The 20,974-nt window shown below is 34.1% G+C and overlaps 1 protein-coding gene across 1 annotated transcript; it reads right to left on the bottom strand.

Moving 5' to 3' along the window:
- Window positions 1–626: 626 nt before the first annotated feature.
- LOC124536857 lies at window positions 627–20,951 on the bottom strand. Its single transcript, XM_047113498.1, has 8 exons — window positions 20,727–20,951; window positions 19,379–19,543; window positions 18,589–18,822; window positions 17,117–17,189; window positions 16,579–16,674; window positions 14,717–14,850; window positions 11,070–11,162; window positions 627–720 (listed from the first exon to the last, which is right to left on the bottom strand). Exons 1-8 carry the CDS (start codon window positions 20,858–20,860, stop codon window positions 648–650), a joined length of 1,002 nt encoding a protein of 333 aa, XP_046969454.1. The 5' UTR covers window positions 20,861–20,951; the 3' UTR covers window positions 627–647.
- Between the last annotated feature and the right edge of the window lie 23 nt (window positions 20,952–20,974).

Raw genomic sequence — 20,974 nt, 5'->3', positions numbered from 1 at the left:
GTCAATTTCGGGTGCGATTTCACAGCGTCGAGAATATTGAAACACTGATCGTTTTCCGCGACTACACTTGTATATTATTGAAATTTTATTAACACACTTCATTACAAAAATAACTTTGCGTGACCATCAATTATTTATCCATTTTTTTATGTGATAGGGGGCAAACGTGCAGGAGGCTTACCTGATGGAAAGTGACTACCACCGCCCATGGACATCTGCAGCTGTCTAGCCCAGGGGGCTTGCAGGTGCGTTACCAGATTACGCTCTTTTCTTAAAGGTTCCCCCGTATCGTATCGGTTCGGAAAAACCGTCGGCGAAAGCTGGTTGCACAAAGTAGTTGTGCGAGACAGACATCCATATGGTGGTGGACCATGAAACAGTGAGATTGCTATTACGTAATCCATTAATACATCTTCATTTACATCTACTAGTTTTAAACATTTTTTTGGTATAATTTATATTTTTTTCTCGTTATACCCACTGTATTTTGATTCCAAATTAAAAAAAAAACACGTATCACACAATATTTATTAAATCAAAACAAAGAATAAATACTAAATTTAATTTCAATACCATGATCACAAGAAAATTCCAATTAATAACGAAAACAAGAAGAAAAGTAAAATGGTATTAAACATTTTATTAGACTATTTCCGCCTCACGACCTCGCCCGGCGGCGTGTCGATTTTTTCAGATGTTATCTCGTATTGCGTGTCCAGTCTGTGAAACAGAACAATCTTGATTAGTCAATTAAATCGTTCGTGTTCTAATAAATATATCAAAAATAATGACTTTTTTGTTGATTGAACACTTTGGTAATCCAGTCGCCTGCAGGCTATTTCAACAACAACAACAACAGCCTGTAAATTTCCCACAGCTGGGCTAATGCCTCTTCTCCCTTTTTTAGGAAGAAGGTTTGAACATTTCCAATTCCAAGTTCCAATATAACTGATTTAGGTATTTTAGGTATACCCAAAATATATCAGTTCATATATATTTTGAACCCAATTTTATTTTTATTATTTTTACAGTTGTAGGAGAAAAATTCTATTAAGAATTTCAATATTTAAACATTTTTAAACCAAAGCTAAACCTGCGCTTAGTGAATTTTTAATTAATAATCTCGCGCCATTCTATGCTCATACCTACTGTTTTTTTACTGAGCTATATTCAATGTAAGCATTATTAAATTCAGAGAGATTTCGAAGTCAATGCCACCAGGTGATCGACCTTTCACACCCGGGTCGTCAGTTCGATTCCCAACTTGACCTGTATAATTTCACTGCCTTTATACGACAATACGTGTAGATGGGACTCACTTAAATAACTTATGAATTTTTAATAGCAATCGTGAACAATGATTCACGGACCCGAATCTTATAATATTTATAAATATATTTAAATTGTTAAGACGCCATTATGACGTAGGTTGCCTTTTTGGTTAATTTTTTATATGACATTTAACGTGTGGCGTCAAACTCAAATAACTTTATTCAATGTGGAAGCATTACACTTTCTTATTGATGGTCAAATTAAACTTTGATATTATAACATTTAATCAAATCTTGTAAGCCAGTATTTAATCTATATATGTATATGAAAGCGAAATACCTCTGGTTAATTACAAAATCTCAGAAACAACACCTACAAATTTGATATTTTTCAGGTAGGGTCCTTACAACTCCACCCCAGAGGGGTAAAACGGACTTAGAAAGTCCATTTTAACCTTTGGGGCTTGTGTTTTATAAATTTCGCGTGGATAAAGCCAAGTTAATCTAGTAACTGTATATATTATTCTAAATTATTTTCGTTTTAGTTTAAGGTAAAAATATAAGTGAATACAAGAATGTTTTTTACTTTGTTTAACTTTTTGCATAAACATAGTCCACATAACAGAGCTGCCTGCAATGACATGTTTAACTTTAAACCCATAAAGTACAATACACGTGAATCTAAAAGCTACATAAACACTAGTAACTGACAAAACGAAAATTTGTTTTTATTTTTTTATTTATAAATAGTAAAGTAGAGTAACAGCCTGTAAATTTCTCGTTGCTGAGATAAGGCCTCCTCTTCCATTAAGAGGAGAGAGCTTAGAACATATTCCACAACGCTGTTCCTATGCGGGTTGGTGGAATGCACATGTGGCTGAATTTTGATGAAATTAGACACATGCAGGTTTCCTCACGATGTTTTCCTTCACTGTCGAACACGAGATGAATTATAAACACAAATGAAGCACATATATACATTGATGCTTGCCTGGGTTTGAACCCGCAAACATCGGCTAAGTTGCACGCGTTCTAACCACTGGGCCATCTCAGCTCTATAGCATATAAGCAACAATTTAATAGCAGCGGCACCAACCAGCGCCATCTAGTTAAATTTCCTCGTACCATATTACACTTAAGAGCATAGTATATTCCGATTAAATACAAACTTTATACTGCTCATAGAAACAGTTGCAATGAAATTCAACGAATTGTCGGAATGAGTTGAATACTCAATACGTTCCACATCGTATTATGCATACGCTGTGATATATCTACAAGTCACCTTTGAAGGCGGTCAATCGCCGCTGGAATAGGATCATTTCATATCAGGGCATACATCAAATCGACAATATACTTCACGAAAGTAAAATTCTAAATCAATTTTACACAACCATATCACTCTTTTTACTTGGTGGTAAGGCTTCGTGCAAGCCCGTCTGGGTAGGTGCCACGCACTCATCAGTTATTCTACCGCCAAATAACAGTACTCAGTATTGTTGTGTTCCGGTTTGAAGGGTGAGTGAGCCAGTGTAACTACAGGCACAAGGGACATAACATCTTAGTTCCCAAGGTTGGTGGCACATTGACGATGTAAGGAATAGTTAATATTTCTTACAGCGTCATTGTCTATGGGTGATGGTGACCAATTACCACCAGGTGGCCCATATGCTCATCCGCCAACCTATACTATAAAAAAAAAAACTGTCATATTTGTCCCTATATCCATGTATTCTTAAATCTTTAAAACTACGCAACGGATTTAGATGCGGTTTTTTTCAATAGATAGAGTGATTCGAGAGGAAGGTTTACGTACATAATAACTGGAAAATATAGTAAAGAAACACTGATATTTTTTAAGTTTGTAATGTGATGTCGTAAAAAAAAACAAATTATGTAGTATATTTGTGCGAAGCCGCGGCAGGTCGCTAGTTAAACATAAAGTTAACACCGGTTCGGAATGTAGATTCTACAGAAAAGAAACTCAATAATTACTCTCTTCAAATGTATGCTGAAACATTATGACTCTTTGCTAGTGACAGTACTGGCGATAAGGCTATCACGAATTGTGCTAGCTAGTCTGCTAGCTCTCGATGATGATAATATCGATCTGACAAATTAAGGCGTCTGCGGTAAATGCAACCGAGCTATAGGTGTATGAAGTTATAACTGTGCACAAATGTGTGTGCGTCCACGTTCTCTTATGTACCGATGAAGATGGTTGTATATATCAATGTTTTAAAGAAAGAAAGAGGGCAATTAAAGTTTATGACAGTTAGTCATGATCATAGAGGTATGTGAAAGTATAACATTATTTTTTTCGTTGTCTATGATTTTGTATTTCATGTAAAAACTGAACCAAACGAATAAAAATATGACTAAATATTTTATTACATTAATAAATATAAATCCAATCATAATGACCTTAAGAACACAACTACTGTTCTAATACTAACAGCCTGTAAATTTCTCACTGGTAAAAGAGACGACGACGAAATAGTTTAGTAAAAAAAAATACACAACAATATCACCAGGAACTAAAATATTTGAGACAAAACATAATCATGTATCTTGACTACATTTTCCAGCGAGTCATTGTGAAAGACCATAATTGTTAAAACAAGACTACCCTACGGCTATCGCTAGTCAATAAATAACCATAATGTGCGTTTAGCAATTCTGAACATTCCAAGGTTTTATCGTATGTCAACGTACAAGTTATCAATTCCATATTTTGTTGATTCCCACACGAAATTTGGATAACATTAGAAGCATTTTTATGGGCAGTGTCCCTCATTTTTCTTATCTATTTCAATACATGTTTATATGAAAGATGGATGAGCAAATAAACATCTTAAGTACTTCGCTTTAGGGCAGCTCCAATCCTTCTTTGCAAAAGGAGGCCTCGGGTTACCAGTAAAGTAAATTAACAGCCTGTAAATGTTACTGACATTTATAGGCTATTAATTTACTGGGCTAAAGTCTCCTCTCTTAACCACGGGAATGATATTGATTTTATGTTTCAAGCTTATGATCACACTTAAATAAAATAAATATATATTTATTATTGTACTATGATGACCGAAGATGTAGGACGAAAGGTACAAACGTGCGAACGATGTTCGCACTGATATACCAAAACCAATATATGTACATACATGAGCTCAGGTTTCAAGTATTTTAAATGAAAATCTGAAACACTTGCACTGGATACATTGAAAGTATCGCTGCAAAATGGCGTATCTAATATTACTATAATGGCGGGAGCTGATTACCTAAAAATACAATTCATTCTTAGAAAATTAAAAATTTAAATTTAATTTAAAAATCAATCTTAGTAAAGTACACTCAGAGTAAGAAAATCTTGAACAGTTTTCAAATTCATTCCTTTATCAAGTCTTAGCTCTTAGTGTTTGAATCTAAACATCGAATCATTGCGACGAAATATGTCATTCTCAATTAGTAAAGCAGATTATCGCTAATACTGAGCACACGAAAAAAGATCTTAAGGACGAACCCTTTCTTACCCGGACTATATATCTGTACATTTACGAAAACAAATTAAATTTCAGAACATATTACAAGCATATTAGTATTCGCTGCGTACCAAAATTTCGTAATGTAAAGGAACTTCACAAACAAACTATCATAATACACTAAATTTAAACTAACCGACTAAGTTATGTACGATCACATATCCTCAACTTACTTTAATAACATATCATCGTATTTTAACCCTTAAATACACGTGTATAAGAGTTATAATCAGTGAAAGTTGTATTGGAGATTATAGAAATTAGGGCGGTGTGAATGGGGTCACTTGGACCCGCACTCGTACCTCTTTGATTAGAACTCATTTGTAGTCCTTGAAGCGAGTAGATTGGAAGGGTATCGGACAGGGTTATAATCTAATGATCTCTCTAATGCTATGTGAATAGGGTGGTTTACAAATGACATCATTTCAAAGCAATTTAAAACTATCTATTGTATATATAATACTAGTTGAACCTGCGGCTTCACCCTAAAGAAATTTATAAAACACAACCGACCGTTTTAAAGAGATAAAGTTTCATGAAATCCATTCTTAGAAGATGTCGATACCCTATAAAGAACCAGCCACATTTCAAATTTTTACGTGTTATTGTTTCTTAGAATTCGTGATTGATCAATGAGTAGTATTTATCTAGTTTAAATCCTTCTTTTTCCCCTCATGTCGTGTCTGCCCAATAAGAGATATCTCTAAAAATACAAGAGGCTACGTTCGAGGTATCTAACCGATTCATTAAAAACAAAAATCTTAGAGAGCCAAAATCGGTATAGAATGGACAATAGCATAACCTCCTTTTTAAATTCCAGGCGACCGATGAAGTATATACAGAGTATATTTATATTTACATGATAGAGGTATTAACCCCTTCGACTCAAGTATATCTGGGTTACATGAGGCGCCGTCTTGACCACATCCCGACATTATCAATAACGAAGTCACATTATTGCACTCAACACTCCGGTAAATGAGACTTACACAAACCATTCATCAAACGAACAAAAGCTTTTAGCGGTACAAAGGACCGGCACCGTGATCGACCGGGTTATGGCAGGGATGCTGTAAACAAGGGTTGTATTTCTTGAAAACAGTATTAATATATAATATATTGTTAACAACATCCTTGTGTGTACAATATAATTTCAAATAACAATAAAAATATCTACGAGTATATTAATATTATAAGTGTGAAAGTAACTTTGTGTGTGTCTCTTTTTCACGACCAAACCGCTGAAACGAATTTGATGAAATTTGGTATGAAGCAAACTTGAACACCAAGAATCCTTTCTTGCTACTTTTTTGCCTAATACGTGACAACCAATACCCTAACACGCCGTGTGCGATACACACTTAACAAGATACTTTTATACACACGCTAATGAACTATTGACTTTCTTGCCGATTCCGATATTTAGAAGCCTTACAATAGTTCTTCACTAACATGATAATTCAAAATTGCTTTTATGAGCCTATTCGATAGATAATATTTTGTTTTAGACGTTGTGACGTCGTGACAAAGTGACTTGTACATTTTGAGCGGTAGAAACTAAATCACTCTGCAGAGCACAGAGCCATCTCAAGCTATTCCAGAGTATGGGTACACATGAATCTGGGAACCTTTAACAAGATATTAACTATACTTAAATACCTCATAATGGTTAACAAAAAACACTGAAACAATTTATTAACAAAGTTTTAGAGAAATCGTTGGTTCCTCAGGGCACTCACTGGCCTTGGATGGGCCCTGGGTGTGTCCTTTGTGTCCTTATCGTAAAGACGGTAATAGTAGCGCATAATCTATGTCCATGGAAAAAATCACATTGATTGGTCAATCCTTTCAAGTGTATATTCATGTAGACTGTTACAATCAATTTTGAATTGTCATTTTATATGATACATTAAATTAACTTTCGATAAATATTCTGTGGTTACTTTTTCCATTTTGAAAATCGACCAACGATAAATTGCGATAATTACGAAATTACAACTGAAACCTGTCATATATCTGCTAGTTTAGATTGTATGACTTTGAACTGAATTACATATCAATAAATAATTATTAAGAGCGATGATTAGATGTGTAAAGGCAGGCACCACTATATTTTTATCTGCTTAATTATTGTTTATAATTCATCTCGAGGTCGGCTGTAAAGGATCGTGAGGAAACCTGCATGACGTGTCTAATTTGAACGAAATAATACAGTTGTCTTAAATTTTCGCGATTATTACACATTTGAATAAAACTAGTTATTACGGAATTTTAATCGCGTATATTAATTATTTTGGACATCCCGACGTTTCGAGCACTTTACAGCGTTCGTGGTCACGGGTAGACCCGTTGATGTCCAAAATAATTAATATACGCGATTAAAATCCGTAATAACTAGTTTTATTCGAAATAATACAGCATGTGTATCCACTAAACCGCATTGGAGCAGTGTATTGGGATATGCTCTTCTCGTCATAAGGTGAGGAGGCCTTAGCCCAACAGCAGCAAATGTACAGACTGTTGATGTTGTTCGTATGTTATAAATAATGATGTCGTGTAGACCGATTTCGGCCACCGTGACCAATTTAAAGGGAAACCAGACAATTACGTGTGACATGGTATACTCTACAAATATGTGCACAAACAGAGGTGCACATTCTATACCCTCACTATAATAATCCGAACGAATCCCATAGGACAAGAAAGAGATCAAGCGCAAGACCAATAGCTTTAGTGTTCACACTCTCCGTGCCTCAAAAAGCAAGCAAAGCTAACACCAACTTCCACACTCCGGGCTGGTATATTTTTTTTTCGATAAAGAACCCAATAACTATTATCAGCCTGACCTGGTTTGAACCCAAGACCTAAATTTCTGCAATAAATAAACTAAATACTCTTAAAGGTGTTATTAAAGTTTTAGAGCAAAATAATATGCGACTACTATCCTCTGAACCTCATTATATCTACGTGTTAAATTCATATATATAGGTTAGTTAACAAATAATTAAATAGTGGATGTATATAATAACTTCTGAATTTGTTTTTTTTTTGTATCGTACTTAAAGATCGTGTCTTTTTCCGATTAACTAAATTTATTACTTACAAATAACGTTACGAATCACCAAATAAGTAATTTGCTGATTTTTGACTATCTGTGTCAAATGAACACAGATTATACGATAGCGAAAGTTAATGATAAATAGGAAATGTTTATCCCATTAATAACAAAAGCTTTGTCTCCTAGTAATTTGACATTTGAAAGACAAATGTCAAATTACAGCTGATAGAAAGAGAAATCAATCTCGACCGTACCGTTCAATCTCCACCGTATTTTCGCACGTGACATTGACGAAATAATCTGTGTACAAATTAAACTTGGTGGTAGGGTTTGTGCAAGCCCGTCTGGGTAGGTAACACCCACTCATCAGTTATTCTCCCGCCAAATAACAGTACTCAGTATTGTTGTGTTCCGGTTTGAAGGGTGAGTGAGCCAGTGTAACTACAGGCACAAGGGACATAATATCTTAGTTCCCATGGTTAGTGGCGCATTGATGATTTAAGGAATAGTTTATATTTCTTACAGCGTCATTGTCTATGGGTAATGGGTCGGGTGGTGACCACTTACCATCAGGTAGCCCATATCCTCGTCCGCCAACCTATACCATAAAAAAATACCCCACATAAAAAATAACATTGATAAATACCGGTTCATTTATTACTTAACATTTTATTATTTACTAGATTTACCTATTAGAGTCGTAGTCGTCATTTAAAAAAAAAACAATTGTTTATTATTTACCACAGAATACAAAGCATATTTAAAGTTAGGTCTCTCTAGTGAGCATAATACATACTCGTGTCAAAGAGGCTCAGATTTAAAAAAAAATCATTTAATTTAAATCAAGTGACGAATAAAGTAACTAAATGTTAAACTCTCCAGCGTCTATAATTATGCAAAGTTCCATTATTGCTATAAAGTGCCATTTATAGAATGTATTCATAAAAAAGTGAATTGTATTGATTCCTCTTGTTACCAGCCTGCATGTTGTGGACAATCAGCGGTCGACGAACTTTGTACACCTGGGGTGTATAACCTATGCAGGGTTGGTACCAAAGATTCAAAATACCAATGGTTTTTTTTTCAACATGATCTTATCAATACTTCATTAAATTCTATAAAAAGGAGATTTAGTTCTTTGTACAGTCCCCAATTAATATTAAATTTAAACAATTTAACATTAAAAAAAGTAATTGTGATATTAAGCTTTCAATCTTAAAAAAAGGTTAAAATAAAAAAAAAAACGTGTAATCTATGGTCACGGTGCGATATTAAATTTCAGTCAACCCTGTATAAAATTTCACAAGTGTTCACATTAAATGCATAAGGATAATACGTTGTATTGATAAAATACGAGTTTTTTATACTTCTCTCCAATTTATACGCTTTTCATTTGAATACACTAGAACAGGGGTCAATGGACGGCTAACTCCGTATTTAAAAGTTCAGGCGTTGACATCTTTTGTCAGAATGCACGTGCGCCTTGTCTTAAATTCCCACGGAATATGGCTTTTTATAATTCCACACCGCCATTATGGAATTGTATTAAAAGCAATAGAATTACAATGAATCTTTTATGCATATCAAGGGGTTCTATTGTTGTAATCATTTTGAACTTTTGTTATTAAAGTATTTCAGGTGACTGTGTTTGAAAAAATCTCTCTATTTACTGTACAAGTTTGAACTTTTCTTTCTCTTTTAACAACCCCATTTGCTATGAAGATATAAAAAGTAGATTTGGTTTCTTTTTACGACTAATAGCTGCAGAACACGAATTTAGTTTTGGGGTTCAAAGGAAACATTGTCATGAAAGAATGCGGCGCAAGGTGGAAGAATTTTTAGTACAAATATAAATAAAGCATTAAATTCTACAGTATGTATTACTGTGAAGGCCTTGTTAGACTTGTTAAATAAAAAATGAACAAAAATGACTAAAAAGTTATTGAGTTCTCTTTGGAAATTATCTGTAATAGCCAGGAGTTTAGAAGTTGGCAATGTTTACACCCACGGGGGTGTAAACATTGAAAACTTCTAAAGGCCTCGGAGTAAAGAAGTCCTTCCTTTTGCATACACACACACATACAATATATTACTTACTAGCGACCCGCCCCGGCTTCGCACTGGTGCAATACTGATACGAAATATACTACAGACTTTGTTTATTTACGACATCACATTACAAACTTGTAAAATATTTAGTGTTTCTTTACTATATTGTCCATGTTTTATATAAAAAAAAAACCTTCCTCTCAAACTCAACAAAAAACACTATCTACTAAAAACAAACCGCATCAAAATCCGTTGCGTAGTTTTAAAGATTTAAGTATACATAGGGATACAGGGAAAGAGAAAGTGACTTTGTTTTATACTATGTAGTGATTGTTAAACACGAAATGCTAGCCATCTTTGTATGGTGTTATGAAATAATATCATCTATTAGTGTTTTACTGTACCAGATTTTGAGGAGCAGGAAGAAGGGACTGTTTCGGCAAAAGTTAATGAGACAAAAATGGCAGAAAGTTCTCAATTCGATTTTTTTTCTGAGTTGTATTCTACGTGCTAACTCATAATGGAAATAGATTTCGCACGTCGAAAACCAATCCAAAACCAAATTAGTCGTTATAGAGCCATTTTCATTTGTAGTTAATCATTATTATACCTTAAATATTTTGATAAACATAAAATGATGTTTTCTTTAAACTGAAACGAGACCAAGCAGCATACTCTTTCAAACTCGAAAATAATTTTCCATATAATAGAACAATAAAATTGAAGTGTCTGTTTGTAATATTAAAAAAAAAACTTTTTCGTAAATCCATATGTATGTACACATGGTACATTTTTTACAATTTTTGTCTGTCTGTGTGTCTGTTTGTTTCGGCTAATCTCTGGAACGGTTGGACGGATTTTGACGGGACTTTCACTGTCAGATAACTGATACAATAAAGAGTAACTTAAGCTACAATTTTTTTTTTGTTGGTACAGCTAGTAAATGATAAAGTTCTGAGGTGACAAAGAAATTTGCAGTGTTTTTATTTATTTTTCTAACTCTAGGATAAAAAAAATGTTACTAAAAAATGGGCTATTAGTCTGAAATAAATATTATAATGAACGATAAATGATGAAATGCTGAAAATGACATTATTTTTACCTTGAAAAAAACATTATTTTGTTATCTTTTAATAGAAAAATAAAATAATTTACCTCAAATTTCTAAGACGACAATCGGAGATGATGCTAATCCTTGACCTGGAGCCATCCAACGGTGGAAGAGCACCTTTCGATCTTCCCAGCATACTGACAAATGTAACGAAATAAAATTAACTTTGTTCAATTTGGACAAATACAAAATAGACCGGGAGATGATAATGACAAAATATTTGGTCATTTGTACCAGTATGGCGGTTCTTCAGGGGTCTAATTACGTAAAGGCAAAAAGGAAAATGATGGTCATACCGCTCGCACCGGCGGCCCAATCGCGTAGGCTTTAATCGAACGTGTCGGAAAAATAACGAGTGTCGAACGACTTGTTCCACAAAAATGCTTGTATTTTCAGATAGTCAAAAAAAACAAAGTAGGCGGTAGCGTAATGCCATACTTCTCGGGTGTGGCTTACAGCCCGCCATACCGACGCGAATACATTAATTTTAATAGAACAATTGAACCATTTGTACCAGGCTAATTTTTGGATAGCTAATTATCGTCGAGTTGCCATTCACGAAAATCACCTTGCCATACTTTTCCGACAGTTCCCAGTGGCCGCCATACCACTGCAAAGGAGTAATTTATTTTTTTTGGCCAAACGATTTGTACCACTCTGAAACTTTTTTTAACAGTTCCCTATACGATCATAAATAGAAGTCTGATAATGCCATACCTGTGGGAGGCGGCGAATGGGAACAATATTTTTTCAAAATCCTAAGATTTTATTCATAATTCGAACGATTTGTACCGGTATGGCACTAATTTTTCCTGTAAGTTTGAGGTATAACGAATATAAATACAAAGTTTCAAACACCTAGGTGGCGGCAATCTCGTCTTATAAGCAGATATTATCTTGTATAATATAGTTATGGTAGGGGATTATTTTTTTTTTATGTTAAATTTTATCCAAATGAACCGAATACGATGATGCCATACTGTAATAAATGATTTTATGTCTTGTACCTTGAAAACATGTCGCAAGATAAAAACCTGATCTTTGATGAAGTAATGCGCCACTTTTTCCCTCTACTACAAGTATGGCAAATATAATAATGGTCACATTGTAACGTATAATTTCCAAAAATCCAAATGCCATACTGGTACAAATCATCCAATTTTGTTTTTCTTTTTCACCTTTTAGCTAAAGTCCGACACTCATCCGTCCCATGTTTACAATCTGTAATAAGTTTTTTTACGTACAGTTGCATCCATATGATGAGAATATAATGATGCTATGATGTAAAAAATATTTTTACGTGTTTTACAGTCGTATTTTAAAAAGGTGTTAAAAAAATAAGTATTTCAAGTATGGCAGCACTTTTTCCCCCTACTAGAAGTATGGGAAAAATAAAAACGGTCACATTTTGCCAAATACTTTCCAAAAATTCAAATGCAATACTGGTACAAATCGTATGGCCAAAAAAACAAAAATTACTCCTTTGCAGTGGTATGGCGGCCACTGGGAACTGTCGGAAAAGTATGGCAAGGTGATTTTCGTGAATGGCAACTCGACGACAATTAGCTATCCAAAAATTAGCCTGGTACAAATGGTTCTATTGTTCTATTAAAATTAATGTATTCGCGTCGGTATGGCGGGCTGTAAGCCACACTCGAGAAGTATGGCATTACGCTACCGCCTACTTCGTTTTTTTTCGACTATCTGAAAATACAAGCATTTTTGTGGAACAAATCGTTCGACACTCGTTATTTTTCCGACACGTTCGATTAAAGCCCACGCGATTGGGCCGCCGGTGCGAGCGATATGACCATTATTTTCCTTTTTACCTTTACGTAATTAGACCCCTGAAGAACCGTCATACTGGTACAAATGACCAAATATTTTGTCATTATCATCTCCCGGTCTAAAAGGCATTATCTTTACTATTTAAAATGGGTAAGCTGACTAAGGTTAGTCGTCTTTACCGAACGATATACGAACCATTCCTTACACTGTGAATTCGAAAAACTTTGGATCTAATATGTTATGTTCTTTGTGCAAAGGCAATACTCTCATTTAGATTAATATTATAAGAATTTAGGCTAATATTATAAATGTAAAAGTATGTCTATCTCGCTTTCACGGCTAAAACATTTAAAAATAATTTATGATTATTACGCAAGCTAAACCACGTAAAAGGTACTTCGTATATCGAAAACTATAGAGTACTTTTTTATCAAAACCCTAGGACCGCCACTGAGGTAATACGAGCAAATATTAGTTTACAAATCTGCCGCGGTATAGGTATCTATAATAATGCCGTTATCTACCAGAAGTCAATTATGAGCTATGCGCAAAAAACGCTGTAAAAATGGAAGCAACTTGTTGATAATAATACCGCAAAATTATCTCAAACACTAATTAAAATATGGAAAATAGGTATGTATAGATATTATTTTTCTTTTTTTATGTTATAGGTTGGCGGACGAGCATATAGGCCACCTGATGGTAAGTGGACACCATCACCCATAGACAATGACGCTGTAAGAAATATTAACTATTCCTTACGTCGTCAATGTTCCACCAACCTTGGGAACTAAAATGTTATGTCCCTTGTGCCTATAGTTTTGTTGTAGTTGTTTGGAAATCATCAGATGTCACTTAACCGCATTATAGTTATACCTAACACGGCAGAATTGCCTACTCTTGGTCGGTCTACGATACCGGGGGACATAAGTTGGCGTATGTGATGTGTCTTTTATTATTGCTAAATATATTATGTATCATATGGCTTAATAATATCGATTCAGCCGACCGTACTAAAAATCTGTACAAAGTTACTTAATTTCTTCGTAATCATATCTATATTACAAATTATGGTGAACCAAATTAATACAGCAAATCATAAGTAAGTTTATACCCAATATAGAAAACCAACTCTTTACATATATTCTTTGTTGTTATTCTTTGTATGTTGTCTGTTTGTAAGTACGTGTTTGCGTGTGTGAACGCTTACCCTACATTGTTGGTAAATATTGTTTTCACCCAAGTCCAATGTAAGTAATCAAGTAATAAGTATGTAATAAGTATTCGAGAAGTAGCAAGCCATTGTATAACTTACTGTTTATTTTGACGATATATTGTTAATATTGGTGTTGATGTGATGGAAGCAGTCATTTTTAACTTTGCCGTATCGTAAATTCAAATACTTTGTAAAAAATAAATTGGTAAAAAAGGCATATTTATTTATTTATTTTTATTTATTTTATTTGGTTCTTCAACAATGTGTACACTGTTTATAATAATAAAATATAACAAAAATAACATTCTATTCTAAGTGTCAAAATTACCTTAAAGAAGAACACAGCATATTATTCGATACAAGATTTTACAGATGATAAAAAAGCGTGGAGTTAATACATGTTGACTTCCAAGAAGGAGATATTAATTCAAATAATTGTATTTAACTAACATGACTTTGTATTTTTCAAATGTTGAAAAAGAGTAACTATAGAGTTTCTTGCCGGTTCTTCTCAGTAGAATCTACTTTCCGAACCGGTGGTAGCTTCACTTAATTGTACCATAAAATGACGATTCAAAAGTGCTTGTAAAAGCCTACTTGAATAAAGTTTATTTTGATTTTAAAGTGGGAGAGTAATGAGATGAAATGATACGATGTATATAATGATAATTATCATTTATGTGTCACCTTCCTTTACTGAATAGCTTGCTCTTCTCAATAGTTCTACGTTTCGGTCGGAGTTTGTCAACGGTCGAATCACCGGCGCCTTGTAGGGAACCGTTCACTGGCGTTGTAGTTTTGAGATCACATAACAGTGATTCCTGTAAATATCCACATATTTATAATTTTTTCCTGTCTGTGTGTACAGCACCCCTTTCTCCATAAATGTAGAGGCGACTGCGATCGATTGGAGTGAAGACATTATGCTATCGTGTGCCTGTAATAGGCTAATTCACAATGCGAAAAATAAATTGTGAATTATTGTAATCAGTGTATATTATGATTTCAATAATACTTAATTTATTCAAAAACCCATAAATAAAAATGCAAATTTTCAAACGTTTGTCACGTGACACAAAACGCTCCTGATTGACCGGGCTTATGATGAAGTCACTTTCTTGTAAACCTTACTTTTCTACTATATATACCACAGATTAAAAATACAGGAAAGTGACGTCACCGACCCCATTGCAGCGCCATATTGTCCAAGTAGCGATTTTGCGCGCTATTTAAATGTGGAATTTTTAATATGATATTTTTCGACAAATATGTACTAGAAATAAAAAACACAACTTTTACTGGGTTCCTTAACTTCTACTAAATAATATAAAATGGATTTTAAAAACCAGTCAAATAGCCTATTACGCTGACTCAGAAACGAATCTCAATTAGTCAGTAGATGATAGATTCTTGGATAAAGACATTGCACAAACCCCAGTTACATTACCCTGTTATACTTTACTTATTAACCCAGAATTTGTCACAAACGCAAACCTACGCAAAAAATGTTGTTAAAACACAACGTGGATATTGAAATTTAAATTAAAAAAATTGATTTAATTTCTGTGATATTATGTTTAAAGCCTCTATTCTGGGTGCGAGTGAATGATTCCGATGACAAAAAATTGTTGCAAAAATACCTGCATATCATCAGCAGCCTGTAAATTTCCCACTGCTTTGCTAAGACCTCCTCTCCCTTTGAGGAGAAGGTTTGGAACATATGCCACCACGCTGTCCCAATGTGTGTTAGTGGAATACAGGTGTGGCAAAATTCTATGAATTTAGACACACGCATGTTACCTCACAATGTTTTCCTTCACCGCCGTGCACGAGATGAATTATAAACGCAAATTGATCACATGAATATTCAGAGGTGCTTGCCTGGGTTTGAACCCGTAATCGGTAAAGTATCGGTTAAGATGCGATCTTACCACTGTGCCATCTCGGCTCTTACTTTCACTTACACAAACCCGATGAAATTCAGGTACAAATAGCTAAACCAACGCAGTGGTATATGAGAGGAGATCTCTAGCCCAGCAGATAAATATTTACGAGCGGTGACAAACTATTAATCAGCCATTTAAGATTAATTACTAGACACACACCTAATGGACTTTATCTGACTGTGATTTACTGCAGTCTTTTCTATATCATCGACTGATCCAGGGCGTGGGATATATCGAGCAATTTTTCCAAATCGTTCTATAACTTATTAATTATTCATTTACACTACTATTTCGTACTCTATTCCAATCAGAAGAGGTGAAAACCCAATTAAAATAACATGGCAAATTAACGCAATATCATTGGTCGAAAGCCTATGGATTTGCGTAAATATGACGTTTTGAACGTCGTATAAATAAATATACATTAATTATACTCTTAGTTGTGCACAATATAGCCAAGTCATTAGCAAATCGTATGAAAAACTTAAATCTAAAGTTTATTTATTTTTATTCCTACTTCCATCTAAAAAGGTTATATGTACTTTATAATCCACTAATGAATATTAAAAAAAAAATTAAGAATTTAAATTTAGAATAATCAACCTTAGCCGATATCTCGCCATTATTATAATCCGTGACTTTCTCCAAGACCTCGCTCTCAGTGCCGATGTTGCCAGGTGAACTAGTTGATTCTGTTTCCTGTACAAAAATCCTCGAAATACAAGTCCAATTAACTAAAATCGCATGACATGTGCGATAGCATTCCTCTATTATAGAAGATAAAATCTTTATCTGATAAGCCGAACCCAATTATCGCAGGTTAAATCAATGGACAAAGTACTGCGTGTTCCAAACCACTAATACTATCTGGGTTATTATGGACACTTATTATATGAATTTTGTCAACGCGTATTAGTTACGAAATTACTGCTTATTTGAAAATTGGGAAAAATATATTTGCTATCGAATGGTCAAACAAGTTATTAATTTAAAGATGGTATTAAATAATTTCGAAAAGAAAATCATTTTAAGAAAAATCAACACCTCAAAATTTTAAAAGGACATTAAGATTTTAAATAATTAGTTATGAAAGCTCTACCTTAATTAAGCTCATAGCAGTAACATTAAAAATAAAACTCACGTAAGTAATCGTCTTTGAAGTATCGTCTGACATTTCAGTTTGGTCATTTGGAAGATTGACTTTACCGGGAAACCTAAAAATAATAACAGCTGTTTACTGATTTCGGTCGCGTCGGCAAAACAGACTACCAATCTATATATTTAGTTAGTCACAATAGCATGTAGAAGCTATCCTGTAGCCCATAGTTTAAATTAATAAGTGATTGTTTGTTTTTAGCTAATGATCGCTAGTTCGCTTTTATATAGCTCACAAATTCGTTACGACCGTTTTAGTGTACCTACGTATATAAACAAACACAGTACATAGTACACAGGAACATGCAAATATAATGTTTATGAAAATTTTACTATTAAAATGTTAAAAAAAAGTATAAAAGAAATGCCACTGCAAGGTTTATATTTGATATAATGCTGTTTTTCAAGAACAAATACAAATTAAAGTAACTTGAAACGGAACGTATTTCAAAACACTAATTAGAGTTCAGTGACGTCACTCCTGTTATAAGTACTTATTTGAGGTTATATATTTAAAAAAGTGAATATTGATACGAAAATTAATGCGTATTTCGAATAAAAATAGAAGTTGGGTTTGTCAAAGTAGACTCCAGACTCCTCTTTTCAGATTGAAACCACTTTTTTCTCAGTTTTGTGTCAGAAGGACCACCACAAAAATCATCTTTTTGAGAACTTTGTTGAAGTATATGAACACATTGGCACAAAACATACATCAATACGGCTTTTTCGGAGTATCGAGTTGTCCGTTTTAAATTTTTACAAAAAATGTATCTCGAAAGTCGAGAAAAAATGCATAAGTATGAAAGCCAGTGAGGATAAGTATGATCAATGGACCAGTGACAGACAGGAGTGACGTCATACGAAATATAGATCCGTTTCCGCGAGCAAATTGAAATTGACATTTTGAAACCGCATTTTTGCAATAAATTAGAGTGTTTTAGATTTTCTATATACTTGTGGTCTATCATAGGAATATAGAGTTCTTTAAAATAAGCACAAAAATAAAAATATTGCATCTTCCCTATTGGAGTATACTTTAGTCATTTCCAAATACCTACGCTAATATGACCATTTGCTAGTTACCATATTTTTATCATTGCATGTATGCATGTGCTTAAGTTTTGTTGTCAAACTATTAAATTTTTTTTTCTTTTTCTGATATAGGTTGGCGGACGAGCATATGGGCCACCTAATGCTAAGTGGTCACCATCACCCATAGACAATGAAGCTGTAAGAAATATTAACTATTCCTTACATCGTCAATGCGCCACCAACCTTGGGAACTAAGATGCTATGTCCCTTGTGTCTGTAGTTACACTGGCTCACTCACCCTTCAAACCGGAACACAACAATACTGAGTACTGTTATTTGGCGGTAGAATAACTGATGAGTGGGTGGTACCTACCCAGACGGGCTTTCACAAAGCCCTACCACCAAGTAAATATTAAAGTTAATAACCAGTATTCCTTTGGTATATCTTCAATGACCGGCACGTCTACGGACGAAGAGCTTGGCCATTTCCTCAATGCTTCATCTTGTATCTCTTCCTGGACTTCTAACTCCTGTTTACACCAAGTATCCTTAGGCGATGGATCGGGGAGATCGTCTGGCTGCCAGGACTCTTTTCGTTTTGGGATGTGACAAGGTGGATAGGCGCTTGGATCTTCACCGGGGTCATGAGGGAAGAAATACCTTTTGAAAATCATTGTTTTTTAAAATTATGCACATATAAAAAAATGATTAATTATTAAAGTAGGTAAGCGAACTGAAAAATGGGCCCCTATCGATAAGCGGTCAGTACCAATCATAGACATTGGTGCTCTAAGAAATATAAACCGTTCTTTAAAACACCAATGCGCTATATACTTTGGGAAAGATTTGATGTCCCTCTTACCTTTCAGTCAAACTAAAACACACTAATTCTGAATATTACTGTTTGGTGGTAGGATATGAGTGAGTAATAACTAAATTGAATAATAATTATTATTATTTCGTACCATAAAAAAGGTCGCGAGTGATCATAAATAAAATAGAATATTAAAAAAGAATTCATGCTGGGCGGTTAAAAAAAATTCGTGTACAAATCTGCCTGCGTTGAATAAAATTCTGCCTCAGGTTTCACTTTTCTGATTGACTTTATACTTAAAAGCTGACATTACGTTAAACGTCAACAAACAAGTGTAAGAAATGATATGGCTTGTATATTCTATAAACATTAAGTATTATAGGATTATTATGGCTGTTTTACCAGTTGATTAGTTTAAACCATGCCTCCGATGCACAGTAAGCTGTAAATAATACGTTCTGTTTCGCCATATACTTCTTGTAACAGATCTTTAGCGCCTCTTCAATGATTTCCTCGCGTATTTCGTAGATCATCAAGTCATTTTCTTCTTTTTCAAGAATTTCCGCCCTTTTAAATTGGTGACATTATATTATACATATAACATAATACCTATATCTTAGTTACCATTTTTTTTAAAGTGTATAGGCTAGCGCTTGACTGTATCACACCTGATGGAAAGTGAGATACAGTCTAAGATGGAGCGCGCTTGCCTAGAAGGTGCCTATTCACTCGGAACTTGAAGGTACCCATATTGTAGGTGGTGGGGAATACGGAGGTCGGGAGGGTATTCCAGATCTTGGCGGTGCGTATCAGAAACGAGGAAGCAAAACGTTAGGTACCACTCAAATTCTAAATGTTTTTATTCAAATAGGCTTTCAAGAGTCGAGATGGCCCAGTGGTTAAAACGCGCGCATCTTAACCGATGATTGCGAGTTCAAACCCAGGCAAGCACCTCTGTTTCATGTGCTTAATTTGTCTTTATAATTCATCTCGTACTCTGCGGTGAAGGAAAACATCGTGAGGAAACCTGCATGTGACAAATGTCATAGAAATTCTGCCACATGTGTATTCCACCAACCCGCATTGGAACAGCGTGGTGGAAAATGTTCCAAACCTTCTCCTCAAAGGGAGAGGAGGTCTTTAGCCCAGCAGTGGGAATTTACAGGCTGTTGTTGGTAGGCTTTTAAGAGATCTCTTAAATCATAAATTTTAAATGTAAATCTACCACCGATGAGTAATGTATATTCTGTCGAGAAAAGCCAGCAAGTAAAGTAGTTACGTTCTTCCGACATTATCCTGTCTGAAAATCAATGAATATTAGCTCCATGCTTTTAAATTATATTTAATATGTTGTGTAGAATGTACATTTATTAACAATCCTCTTGGATTTATGAATTGACAGATTTAAACAAATCTCCTGAGTTTTGTTACAGAAACAAATAACTTGACTCAGGGATAATTAATGTTGTATGTATAAAAATAGATTTACTGAATTAAGATTTATTAATAAGCTGTAAAATTAACAATAAAAAATAAACTATTAGGTAGTTTACGTTAAAGAGACTCTTAACTGATATCCTTAGTACAAAAGCATTCAAAACGTAGTTGCATTTGTTTTTGACTAATGATTGTTATTTAATTTACTTTTACATTATCAAAAAAAACGATTGGTTAATGTCAATTAAAGGTTATATTATTGATAAAAAATGTTAACTTCGTATTATCAAACAGCAAGTTCATTCTACGTTACCATGTACGTTCAGCGACATCTTTTGGTAATGCAACCAAAGTTCTTTGATCATCAGAAAGCTGCAATTTCTTTCCTCTTCGTGATAATTTAAATTTTCCAATATTTGACGACGCCTTTATGGAGCTAGTAGTCATGCTATGACTCACAAAATCATACCTCTATTTTAAATTACGTATAATAATTATATAAAATGTTGATTTGATAATAAAACAGATATATAATTGTTTGACACTTAAAGACAAACTTCA

The sequence above is a fragment of the Vanessa cardui genome, chromosome 17 (assembly GCF_905220365.1).
Source record: "Vanessa cardui chromosome 17, ilVanCard2.1, whole genome shotgun sequence".
NCBI classification, from domain to species: domain Eukaryota; kingdom Metazoa; phylum Arthropoda; class Insecta; order Lepidoptera; family Nymphalidae; genus Vanessa; species Vanessa cardui.
This window is presented reverse-complemented; position numbering and strand designations above follow the sequence as displayed.

Excerpts from the sequence above, each read along its gene's own strand:
- LOC124536857 (XM_047113498.1), bottom strand. The coding sequence starts at position 20,860 with ATGACTACTAGCTCCATAAAGGCGTCGTCAAATATTGGAAAATTTAAA. Across the intron at positions 11,163-14,716 it reads AAGCTATTCAGTAAAGGAAG|TATGCTGGGAAGATCGAAAG; the intron begins GTGACACATAAA and ends TACATTTGTCAG. Across the intron at positions 721-11,069 it reads TGTCGTCTTAGAAATTTGAG|ACTGGACACGCAATACGAGA; the intron begins GTAAATTATTTT and ends TCTGTTTCACAG.